Consider the following 13,263-nt stretch of genomic DNA (forward strand, 5'->3'; position numbering starts at 1 on the left):
TCAGAGACTTAGTGTCCTAAATGAGCTTATTGGGAACCTGGCCTTGTGATCCTTTTTTCCACTGAAGCAAAAAAGAAGATTGTATAAAAAAGAAATGGCTGCAGGATCCAGGATTTTGCCTTTCTTTGTTTCCTGGAAGACTTCAATATATCTGCTAATTAGAGGTTGCAGTGAGCAGATATTGCACCACTGCACTCCAGCCTGGGCAACAGAATGAGACCCTGTCTCAGGAAAAAAAAAGACATCCACTAATTAATGCAAAGTTAGTAATTAACTGGCTCCCTTTCCCTAGAACATGGTCCAGGTACTGTGTTCACTTAAAGACTATCAGAGTTACCAAAACTGTTAGCTGGAATGATACAGGCATGGTTAAAATCCTTTGGTTACATTTATACTGTTTCTAGGGAACCTGGCATAGTGCTGAACTACTTGCACTATGGGTGATTTCACCCAGTCCTTTGATATTGTTGGCAGAAAGAAAAATTGATTTGGGTTTGACGTGTGAAGGTCCCAAGCATCTGGTTGTTCTTAATCAAATGTGTAAATTTCCAGTTGGAAGTCAGTCATATTTCAGTTACTTCCTTTTCAAACAAATAAAAAAATGAAATGCATATTCCCCCAGATAGTTCTGAATGCACTTTTTAAGCTACATATTCATTTCCTCCCCCAGTAGCATAGACATCAACAACTCAATGAGTGTCTTTTTTTTTAAAGGACATTTTGAGTTAAGTTTTACAGATATAAACTGGCTGATTGGAGAAAACCCTGGGAAGACTTTTGTTTTCCCCCTTCCACCTTACAAATGTTAGAGCAAGCAAAACTATAAGGTTTGCAGCAATAAGTGAGTTAAAGGAAAAAGGGGATGGTAGTGGATAAGCCTTAGTACTTTCTTGTTAATGGGATTTTTTTTCTTTATCTGTGTGTATTCTTTGACCTAAAATAATATCTTGGTGTAAATTTGTGCAAAAATGGGCAAAATGATACATGTTTTCAGCTGATAAGTAAAAAAAGTCTAGTTGTTGCTTTGGTTGGGTAAAACAGAAGGTCAGGGAGAATAATTTTTTGCAAACACCACTATTCATTTTGGATTAAGCAGATATTAATCCTATCCTCTTGGAGTTTACAGTTGGGAGAAATCAATGTTAATAAAATTGTCACACAAACAAATTACACAACAGTATGTAAAATTATACCAGTAAAAAATGCAATACATGAAAGGCCCATGATGCTATAGGACATATAGTATGTGGATATGACCTAAATGAGGGGTTAAGGAAGGATTCCCTGAAGGCATGATTATTGGGGTAGGATTTGAAGGGAGAATAAGGATTAAACTGGTGAAAGGAAGATTAGAGAGGGAGGAGAGCGTTCCAGGCAGAAGAAATAGCACTTAGAAATATCCATGGCATGAGGGATCCTATCTCATTCTAGGGGCTGGAAGAGGATCAATGAGGCTGAAACTCAGAAGAAGGGAGGAAGACTGATGCTAAAAGAGCACGTGACCCAGTGACATTGTAAAAGATCTGCTACATTGGTGAGATTAATCAGCAAAGTACTTGTGTCCTTGAGGGAGAAATGAAGACAGAAGAATTGGAAAACTTATGGGTATTAATTTGAAGAGGAGAAAGGTAGTGAGCTGATCATATAGACAGACAGTGATCATGACTATAGGTTAACCCTTCAATCACTATAGTGCATTGAGTTGCTACAATAAAGTACTCCTCTCAAAGGCTTTTCTCCTTACCCTTATTTTCCCTTTACAAACTGGTCTGCCTCTCACCTACTCTCACTTTACATCTTCTGCATTTGATCACTTTGCTCTGCCCACCTAGAAATATATCCCCTTCCATTCTTGGTTTATTTAATACTGAATCATCCATCAAAATGTGGCACAAATCCCACTTCTTCTAGGAAACCCTCCTGGCCCTACCCATGGGACTTCATCTCCATCCTCTGATCTATTACAGAACTCAATCTCCATATAACTGCCATTTTTTTTTCAAAATTTACCTTTGGTATCCCACTTTTTTCATGTGTCTTTGTGTCCCTACCTAGACTCTGGCATACTGCAGGGTAGAGACTGTATCTTTCGCCTGTGGACTGACAAATGCACCGAGTACTGGTCTAGGATGAGAGTCGGTAAAAGACCATTTATAAAGACACAGACAATGTCAGCAACTGACAGAAATAGACATATTTGAGATAAGCAGAGAGGGGAATAAAAAGAACAGAGATTGGGGGTGGGATGGAGAAGAGGAAGCAACAGAGAAAGTGTTTTTTTAGAGCCAGTCACGAGTAATAAGGCTAGTGTCAGCTTCACACTAACTTGTTTACTAGCCTCCACTGATAGAAGAGCCACAATAGAGCTGAAGAAATAGGGAGAATAAACAAGCTTGAAACATGCCCTAATTGGGAGGCAGCTTAATTACACAAACTGAAGTTTTGAAGCAAATAGAGGATCCTCCAAGACTCCAGGGGCTCTGCTCTGCCAAGAGAAAGAAAGCACCTTATCCCTGGACAGAGAATTTCATTCCAGAGGAGGGGGAGGGGCTGCTGTTGGTGGCGTTTGCAGTGGGTGGAGATAGAGTAGAGAAGGCTTGCAGGGGTGGGCTGGCAGAGGGGAAGGGCCAACAATGAAGTTACAGATATACAAGTGGGTTTCTGCCACAAAATCAGATCAAGGAGAGGGAGGTAAAGAGGAAAATATAGGGAGGAAAAAAAAAAAAAAGACTTGTGAGTGACCAAGGCAGTAAACCTGTAGAAAATTAGAAAAGAAAAACTTGCCATGGGGGAGGTGGGCGGAGGTATACAGTTGCAGATAACTCTCTATTATAAATAGATTGCATCTGTGCTATTTATTTTGTATTTAGCAAATCTCTGAAATTTTCATAGTAATTAGACTTACTGCGAGGCAGTTACTTGAGAAGTGTAGACCCTCCTTTTGCTACAGAACACTCCCTAGTCCTTGGAAAATGGGTGTCAGAGCTCTGGGACCCTAGTACATCTCTATCTGAGGGCACTTATCTGGCTTAAGTGAGTATAGTATTAAATTTTACTTTATATTTTTGTGATGGTGGGAGATTGAATTTTGCACAGTGTGATAGGAATATTTTTATGGTACCTTTCATTTTTGCCTTTTCCTTGCCCCCTACTTATTATTATCAATATTATTGTTGCAATTATTTTAAACAAGTAGGAACGAACATGGTATGCATAATTGAAACACTCCTCCTTGTTTGAAATTTTGTCTCCTCCTCTGCAGTCCTGCAGCAAACACAGGCGCACAGGCTTTCTCTGTGGATTAATTGGTCAGGAAAGACACTTTTTATATTGTCAAGTGGCACTTAAGCCATTAATTCTTGACTGTGAAACTGCTTTTCCTGGGCAATGCTCTTTAAGGAAAAACTTATTCAGTCCAGTGACTGGTGACTAAGGGAACGATGGAGCACAGGGAATTGGGCGGGATCTAGACTCCTAATAATGCCTCCTTAGCCAATGAAAAGCATTTCCTATTGAGACCCCCAAGAGTTCCCCTGGCCGTCGGCTCCAGCTCGGACTTCAGGCCTTTTTGTGTCCTGTTTGCTAAAGGCATGCGGGCTACAGCATTCAAGAGAGGGAGTCGTTAACAAAGGGAAAGAGATAAATGTAAATAAGCTCACATTTACAGAATGAGCGGTTTGCAGTAAGAAGCTGCGGCAGCCCAGAGTCTGCTACTTTAGGCTGGGCTAACCTTTCCCTGTAAAAAAAAAAAAAAAAAAAAAAAAAAAAAAATGGATAAAAATATGCACTTCCAAAGGGCGAGTTGCCCATTTACATGTTTATTAGCTAATTATCTACAGGCATCAGCACATTCTCTCATCTAGCACACTCTTTCTTGGGGTAAGTTTCTCTTTGAAAAAGATTTGATTTTGGCGTTTGGGGGTGGGGGATAGCATAACAAACTACAGTGGAAACACTGATGCTTTGAGAGTGTAAGGAAAGAAGTTAGACTTCAACTCTGAAGTACTGAACAAGGATCTTCGTGATGAATGGTAAAAAACGAGAATTTCCATTGTTTTGGCAATAATATTGTTTCCGTGGAAGAGATACAGGATTTTCAGGCTGCTGTTTCGTGTAAACACAGTTGTTCTAAAGAGCTAATTTAAAATCACAGTGTAGAACAATTTAGAAAGTATGTTGGCTAGCTTTGTATTTCTTTGGTTTACAGTTTATTGTGAGCTAACGTGGCTTGTATTATGATGAGGTTTCTTCTAGTAAAACTACACATGACATGTCTTTGATGCTTAATTGATTTATGGAGAATGTGACATTTGCTATATTGAATAATTCATGAACTTGCCCATAAAGGAAGAATCATGTTTGAATGAAAAACTCTGTCATAAACTGAATTTGCTATTATATGTGAAATTAATTGCTGTTTGCCATACAAATGCATCAATGTGTCATCTTTAAACTCTCTTCTTGTAAATTTTAAATATTTTCAGTAAAAAGGTTTTATTGAGTTGCTAAATACTGTATTTCAGTTACCTTTTAAAAGGAAATTCTCCAATGTAATTTATCATTATTTCAGTGTGGAAAAGACCAGACAAATTCAAAGGTTAGAACATTTCAGAGCTTGGTGGGGTTATTCACTTTGCTACCTTACAAAATTATACCATCTTTCTTTATCTTGACTAACATGAAGACAATAATAATAACCTGAGATCCAGATTACCCAATGGCTTTGCAACACGTTTATTTTTCAGAACAAAATTCCAAACATCATACCCCATCAACATAGATTCTAAAACCTTTTGCCTTGTCACAGATGAAAAGTTGCACTCTTGCCAAGAAGGATGAGTTCACCTGATAAACTTGATGGCATCTACATTCTAAAGTCTCTCCTGCCAATCAGAGATGGGAATGAAAGCCTTATTGGAACAATCAGGCCAGTCTTTCAGAATGTGTGCTCTCTGCAAGTTAAAGGGAGAACCAGGAAGATGCCTCACAGAAACATTCAGGCCAAGCTTAGCTAAAGCTTGATCTATTCAATTGCCTTTTGGGAAAATGCAGTGAGAATTGTTGCCCTTGCTGTGGTTTGTTCAGCGCCTAATTGTGCAGCCACCTTTTGTCTGTGTATATGGTCATCATATATAGTCTGCCCTTGGCCTTCTTGATGGGGGAAGAACAAAACCTGTAATGTGTTTGCGAATATTAGTACTGAAAATTGGGAGCCTAATAAAAGGTAACCTACCACTGGGAATCCACCTTTTCTTTAAGTGGATAAATCATCAGTTATCAGAACAATGTAAAGGGTAAATGATCTAATGATTCTACATGGTTATGTCCTGAAGTATGCTGATAACCTCATATTCTGAGGGGTGAAGTGACCAGGAAACAGGTGGGAAGGGTTGAGGGTTGAAACCTAAACAATTAGAGTTGATATGCCTGCTGAAATGAGCACAAGGACAGAGGATGAGGAAAATAAGGGAATTTGGAAGACTTTAGGATATTAGTGGCATCTTTCTCTGTGATTCTTAGCTTCCAGTATTAATTAATACTATTTATTTCTAATATTCAAATAAATCTATCAATCATTTCATTAAGTCTAATAAAAATTAATGACCCTCCTTGCTTGCAGACTTTGAGGAAATAAAAAATGTTTTACAGTGGCCAATGTAAGCAGGTGAAAATAAATGATGGAAAAGAACAGCCAGTAAGGCCCCTTGCATGGCACTCATTGAAGGTTGCTTTTCTGTCAGTCAAGACTGAAGATTAAAGAAGAGAAACTGAGGCTCAGAAATGGACTGTGACTTGCTCTCACAGAGCTCGTGATGGGGCTGGATATGTCTATATTTAATTAATATCAGTTATAAAAACTTCTGGGTATTTGAACTTCCTAATTTGCTTGGATTTTGAATAAAAGGTTTTCTGTATAATCATTATCAACTGTGAAAGGCATAAAATAATGTTAATGCTTCTGTTTTCCTTTATGATAAACCAATAAAATAATATTCATTTCATTCCAGGAATACAGATTTCTGGAGGAGTGTGAAAATCAACTCTCCTTAATATTAAGGTGATCTCAATGAATCTTAAATTATCTAATCATTGTATTTATTTTGTATTTTTAGATTATAGAAAAATCATTTCAGGAGAGTCGTAATACTATTTAGCAGTTTGCTTTGTTTTTGGCTACTTCTGTTTAGAAAAGGATGAGATGTAACAATAGTGTAAGTTTGGAGCTAAGGGATGCTTCTACTTTACAGGTGGAAGCACTGTAATGGATAAATTCTAAATGCGGTTGCTACTCCTAAGAATTCCATCGCAGAGTATTTCTGGTTCTATACAAATATTTTGTGCAGAGTTTGAATTGGAGCTGTTACAGACATGCTATATTGGGTAGGCCTGGGACATCCTGGTAAAGGTGCAGTGATTGTCCGTCAGTGTGCTAATACCCAGTAATTGAAGCCTTGATCATATCACTGTAGTTCAGTGGAGAGAGAAATTGTGTGGGGTGTAGGTAAAAAACAAGACAGTGGAGTCTCCACCTGTTGTTCCAGTCATCTTTCCTCTTCCCTCTTCCCTTATTAAGGACCCTGTCCAATGGTAACAGTTGTTGCCAAGAAAAGAAAAAAAGAAAAAAAAAAAAGACCCAATGTAAGTTCACGCCAAAACAATATTCTCCTTTGTTTTGGTATTTTTAATGTAATGCATTACCTTATGGAAGTGGAGGAAATATTTTTATGTCTTTTGTCACTCATTATCTTTAAATTATTATGGGTTACCACATATGGATTTTATGCATTAGTGTTTGGTCAATACTACTAATAAAATATAGCACAGCAGTGACAGGTTGGAAAATACATTGTTATCTGCAATTCTGTAATAATGAAATCCAATGCATGTAAATACCATTCTAAAATTTATTGGGTCTCATTTACTCTGGTTTATGTCATATAATACTTTTTCTATCTTATGATCTTCTATAAGATCATTTTATTGAAAATATACATTTTACTGAAAAGCTATCAGCTCTCTTTATGGCACACTATTATTACTATTTCTATTTCACAGCACCCATTGGAGGAAATCTCTAACTACAGTGCCTCCAGGAAGCTCATTGGTTATTCCAGTCTTAGATAAAATTGGTGCCAGGATTTGGTTCGAACTAATGTGGTGAGTCCCACCCTCCTGAAAATTACTGAAATAATAATAATAACCTGAAAATTTGTAGAGAAACTACAAATTCCTAATTTAATTCTCCAACTTTTGTTGTAACAAATAGTTCCAACTTTTTAAAGATTGTATCATCTGAAGATCTAGAATGGATGGAGGAATTGTAATTTGTTATAATCCAGGCAATTTTGATGAAGATGAATATTGATTCTTTAGCTCAACCCCTCTCTGCCACTGGGATTTACCTTTAGATATGGGAGACTCTTTTTATTGTTATTATCAGTTTCAATGTCTAAGTATATCACATGAATTGGTGTCCAAATTGATAACTGATTTGCCTGTTCAAATATATGGAATAATGTCAAAATCCTGGCTGGTATATATGACCCTTACAGAAATTGGAAATGAGTTATTTTGGGAACACCCAAAAATTGTCGCCAAAGATCTGGGGCTTCTGCTGAGGTGAGATATTGAGTCTCAAGACTCAAGACAATTTTATAATATTAGGTTGAGCAATTTACCTGTAGTTGTCTTACTCTGTAACTAAGTACTAGGGAAAATTCTACTTTAGTAGGGCTGATGCAATCTTTGGCCCCATCATGTTGAGCACCAGACCACATTATTTCCCAAAGATTGGACAGTGTTATCAAGTGAAGTGTTAATGAGAGACTGGAGTATTTTTTTCTTTTTTGATGAAAAGAAAAAAAAATATCAAGCTAATCACTGAGAACAGGATTTTATCAAATTGAGGCCCATATCAGTTTCCTGTTTTCCTCAAATAAAATGGAGGGACGAAGCAGCCTTAATAATCTTAGTGAAAACCAGATTAGGTGTAGATAAGCCACTTTTAAAAGGATATTTCTTGCATCAAAAATAAAAGAGGTTGATATAGATCAATTTCCTAGCTCCATTCTTGAGTGAAACATTTATCTATGGTTCCCTCCATATGGAATGCCATAAAGCTAGGTTTTGTTTTAAAAACTATTATGAAGTATCAACCAATGTATAGGAACATTGATAGAAAACCTGTATGATTGTGACCTATGCCTGTGACTTGACCTAGAAAATTTCCTTAAGGAGTCTTATCTGTTAGAAACCACTAATTTGAGAAGCAACAGTCTGAACATATTCCCTATTGCTCCAGCAGGATTATTTTGAGCTGTATTTTTCACAACATTTGTGTATTTTTAAATCTGCTTCACTGCTAAGTATCTATAGATAAGAACACAATAGATTACATCTTCCTCTGAAAACTATTGTGTCAACTTTCATGAACTGTGACTGGAATAGAACAAGGAAATGCTCTGGGGTTCAGAAGCACTCTGACCTGGCCTGCGCTTATTAAAAATGGAGCAAAGCAAAAATAATTTTAGTATACTCTGCCTTCAAGGCCTTGTCTTCCTGAGCTCTGGACTGTCCTCTGTAGGGAGCAAAAGCAAGTCAGCTTTTCTAGGGTACCGGGCATATTTATGCCAGAAGTTGGAGCTTTGTTTACAATGTATGATCTGAAAGTTTAGCACTTCACAAAGTGAAGTGATTTGGTTATTCATCCTTATAGGGCCAAAAGGCTAACTTTACTTCTTCCAGGAGCCTTAAGGACCCCAAATATGGTATACCTGTATTTTACTATCATTAGAAATTAAAAAAAAAAAAGAGGAAACAATTGTGGCCACTCTGAATTAGCTCCAGGTGTAGATTGAAGTTAAAAGTTGAGGGTCAGATTTCTTTTTGGCCAACCTCCATGGGACCTGCTTCCTGTCCATTGTCAATAAAAATGCAGCTACCCAACACTCTCTGACAACCTTAGGTGATCAATTGTCAGAATAATTGGGAGCAGAGGTTTGCAGAAGACAGTAGTTTAATGCTTCTTGCAGTGGAAAATGTAATTAACTGCATCAGCATATATTTTTCCTTCTTCATCTCATCTGAAGCTCAAGTGTTGGTCCTTTGCCTCTATTTAGTGCACAATATGTTGGCTATTTAGGAAGATCTAATAGTTAGAAACACTATTTCTTTTAGTCAAAAGAAAGGAAGCCAGTAAGAAAAGAGGCTAATATTGATTCTTCTTCAGAATCATCTCAAGAGCCAAATGCCTTTCTGGTTTTTAATCATACCTGTATGGGAAATATTATCTTGAGGGCACACTTCTGGATTGTCCTGTTTGAGTAAATTGTGTAGTTAAGGCTGAAACTCAAGGGGAGCTTTCTGAGGCACAAGGTATACATGACACTAGAAGGATGTGTTCCTAATGTGAACTTCAGCGTACCAACGAAGACAGAAATATAAAGTTACAGTTGTTTCAGGAAGGGAGGAGGAAACAAACTTATATAATGTTTCTCTGTAGTTAGGCAGGGCTGAATACTAGCAAGCTCATAGAGCAATTCACAAGCCCTATTGAATCTTCCTAGCTTTAGCTGTGAGGCTTAAAGGTAAAGTTTATACAAGGAAAAGAGAGAGTATAGCCAAGTTACAGAGTGAACCAGTGTCTGAGTCAGAAATAGAACTCCTTGCTTCTAATGCTGTGTTAAGTCCCAGCACCACACCCTCACTTCTAGACAGCAAAGGTGGTTGTGTGTTCAAGCAACGGGAGCTATGAATAGGGCCACAGTGGCAGTTTTCCCATGTCCTCTCTTCAGGATTGAGAATGTAATGCTTTCTTGTCTGTCCTTTCTCTCCCACAAAGTTTGATTACTCAGAGCAGCAGAGCAGAAGTGCCAGGCATTTGCAGGCTGCTTGCTGTGGGTATAATATATATGTTCCTGGAAACAAAACTGAAGTGAGGGGATGGATATGTTAATTAGTGTAACATAATCACCTCATGTAGTATACATATATTAAAACATCGCCTCGTACTTACATAAATGTAGTTCAATTATGATTTGTCAGTTAAACATAATGCAAATAAAAAATAAAATGATTGAAATCATAAAAAATCTGAATGGAAAACTGGGGAGATCTATTTGAAATGTATCAACTTGAGACTCACAAAATAATATATAGCCAGTGAGCTAGAATTATGCTGTGTAAAAGGATCACTAATGGGCAGACTGGAGGGATTCTGAGCAGAAGGGAAAAGGCTTCCATTATAAAAGCATTTTCCAAATAAAATAATTGTACTGGCAGTACTTATTGTAGATAAGTTCAAGCCGATCATAGTGAATAAAGCCTGACTTTAATGTTAGAGGTTTTGCAGCCCCATAAATGCTGTTTTAACTATCATTTTATATTTTTGGACTCTTGGGTGACCTACACCTTAGTCACATTCATTGCAATGCTATAGTATTGCATGTATTGTATTGAGTGTGAGCTTTCCTGCTCCTGCAACATACTCTTGTAGTACCTTTAAATATATGATAGATGTTCAAAAAATACTTGTCAAACCAAATGGAATGTGCGTGTTTTCTTCCAATCTGGGTGGACAGAATATCTTATTACACAGAAATCATGGATGGAAGGCAAATTTGATTATTTGTTCCATCTTGTCTCTCATAGGAGGAAAATATTTCCTACAGGTCCCTAGTGTCAGAGTGGTGAACCCCTGCAGCCAGCAGGCCTCCTGAAAAAAAAGTCCATGGGTGACAGAAGATTCATTGACTTCCAATTCCAAGATTCAAATTCAAGCCTCAGACCCAGGTTGGGCAATGCTACTGCCAATAATACTTGCATTGTTGATGATTCCTTCAAGTATAATCTCAATGGTGCTGTCTACAGTGTTGTATTCATCTTGGGTCTGATAACCAACAGTGTCTCTCTGTTTGTCTTCTGTTTCCGCATGAAAATGAGAAGTGAGACTGCTATTTTTATCACCAATCTAGCCGTCTCTGATTTGCTTTTTGTCTGTACCCTACCTTTTAAAATATTTTACAACTTCAACCGCCACTGGCCTTTTGGTGACACCCTCTGCAAGATCTCTGGAACTGCATTCCTTACCAACATCTACGGGAGCATGCTCTTTCTCACTTGTATTAGTGTGGATCGTTTCCTGGCCATTGTCTATCCTTTTCGATCTCGTACTATTAGGACTAGGAGGAATTCTGCCATTGTGTGTGCTGGTGTCTGGATCCTAGTCCTCAGTGGCGGTATTTCGGCCTCTTTGTTTTCCACCACTAATGTCAACAATGCAACTACCACCTGCTTTGAAGGCTTCTCCAAACGTGTCTGGAAGACTTATTTATCCAAGATCACAATATTTATTGAAGTTGTTGGGTTTATCATTCCTCTAATATTGAATGTCTCTTGCTCTTCTGTGGTGCTGAGAACTCTTCGCAAGCCTGCTACTCTGTCTCAAATTGGGACCAATAAGAAAAAAGTTCTGAAAATGATCACAGTACATATGGCAGTCTTTGTGGTATGCTTTGTACCCTACAACTCTGTCCTCTTCCTGTATGCCCTGGTGCGCTCCCAAGCTATTACTAATTGCTTTTTGGAAAGATTTGCAAAGATCATGTACCCAATCACCTTGTGCCTTGCAACTCTGAACTGTTGTTTTGACCCTTTCATCTATTACTTCACCCTTGAGTCCTTTCAGAAGTCCTTCTACATCAATACCCACATCAGAATGGAGTCCCTGTTTAAGACTGAAACACCTTTGACCACAAAGCCTTCCCTTCCAGCTATTCAAGAGGAGGTGAGTGATCAAACAACAAATAATGGTGGTGAATTAATGCTAGAATCCACCTTTTAGGTATGAGAAATGTGTTCAGGTCCAGATATGGTTTCTCCTATAATTTTTCCTATGCTATAAACTAAAGATTTGAAGCTAATGATACTGAGAATAATGCACCAAATCCAGTCAAATATATTTGTTTGAAGGTATACTGTAGAGTTTTTATTGCTGTTTTGTTCAGTAATTATAGGTCAAGTCTAATTACAACAACCAAGATGGATTGCCAAACTCTTCTGCTTGGTTGGAATTTCATTGTATCACATTATCCAGGTGGCCAGTGGCATTTGATAATATAGAGATAACTTTGAAACTTTCAAAAATGTATTTCTATTCCAATGATATTTGGTAATTAGGTTGGGCCTATAAATATAGAACAAATTCAGGGATTCTTAAAAAATTGTGTTACTACTGATATATGCTAGTTTTATTTTATTTTTTTAATTGTCATTGAGTTTATTTTAGCACAAGAATATTTTTAGCCTAACATTATTAATAAGAAATGTGTCAAATTTTTAACATTGGTAAAATATTTTATGTGCATTTTGAAAACAGAAAACAAATTGCGTTGGCATGTACGTGGGTGAGAAGAAAGAGAAAATGAACGGGATTTACACAATTATAATCACCATCAGTGTGAGTTTTAAAAACTTCGTTGTTTTTACACCAAATTAAAATTTTCATGTCAAACTTCAAAGCCAGAAAGCTGCTAAATATGTGTCTGGCAGGTAAAAGCTGGAAAATCACCTAAAACAGGAAAGTGTCAATAAAAAAACTTGAGCGACACCAACATTTTTTTTTCTTAAAATGTCATGTTATCTTCATTTTGGGAAACTAGGTTCTATAAAATATTTATCCTCCCTGTTATATTTTGGAGCACAGCACAGCCAGAAAGGGGCTGCATTTGTGCCCAGATCAGGAGCAAATTGAAAAAAAAAATAAAGTAATACAAAAAAATCAAACTATAAAGCAAAAACATTTATTAAAACCTGAATTAATCCTTTCTGGAGGGAGGAGTAGAGATATATAACCTGAAAATACTTATTCTTTCTTATTGAATTTTGGAGCATAACATAGCCAGGAGCTGCTGAATTTGTGCCCCTGGATTGGAAGCAAATAAAAAAAAAAAACACATAAACTAAACCAAACCAAAACAAAAAAACTACAGAACCCCAAGAAAAATAGAAATAAAAAAACCTCAAAAATAATTTGTAACACTTTCATTACTATTTGTTGAGGTTCTGTAAATTTAAAAATACTATGTCATTTGCAAAAAATTTTGAAGCACAACGCAGCTACAAAGTGGCTAAATTCGTCTCCTGGTTAGGAACAAATTGTGGGAAAAAAAGGTCAAAAATCAAACTGCTATAGAACAAACAAAACAAGCACAAACAAAATTTAGAACTTGCATTTTCTGAGCATCTGCAAAACTTACAAAACAC

The 13,263-nt window shown here is 37.1% G+C and overlaps 1 protein-coding gene across 8 annotated transcripts; it reads left to right on the forward strand.

Annotated features, from left to right (window-relative positions):
• Positions 1–3,502: 3,502 nt before the first annotated feature.
• LPAR4 (lysophosphatidic acid receptor 4) lies at positions 3,503–13,026 on the forward strand. Of its 8 annotated transcripts, XM_054544761.2 has the most exons (7): positions 3,504–3,879; positions 4,808–5,224; positions 6,009–6,058; positions 6,575–6,639; positions 7,057–7,158; positions 10,651–11,785; positions 12,377–13,026. In XM_054544761.2, exons 6-7 carry the CDS (start codon positions 10,730–10,732, stop codon positions 12,494–12,496), a joined length of 1,176 nt encoding a protein of 391 aa, XP_054400736.1. In that variant the 5' UTR covers positions 3,504–3,879; positions 4,808–5,224; positions 6,009–6,058; positions 6,575–6,639; positions 7,057–7,158; positions 10,651–10,729; the 3' UTR covers positions 12,497–13,026. The 8 variants fall into 8 exon arrangements, with proteins under 8 accessions (XP_054400739.1, XP_054400736.1, XP_054400734.1 ...); XM_054544759.2 differs by lacking the exon at positions 4,808–5,224; XM_054544760.1 differs by lacking the exon at positions 3,504–3,879 and having other exon boundaries at positions 3,886–5,224.
• The last annotated feature ends 237 nt before the right edge of the window (positions 13,027–13,263 follow it).

Source organism: Pongo abelii, chromosome X, assembly GCF_028885655.2.
Source record: "Pongo abelii isolate AG06213 chromosome X, NHGRI_mPonAbe1-v2.0_pri, whole genome shotgun sequence".
Lineage (NCBI taxonomy): Eukaryota > Metazoa > Chordata > Mammalia > Primates > Hominidae > Pongo > Pongo abelii.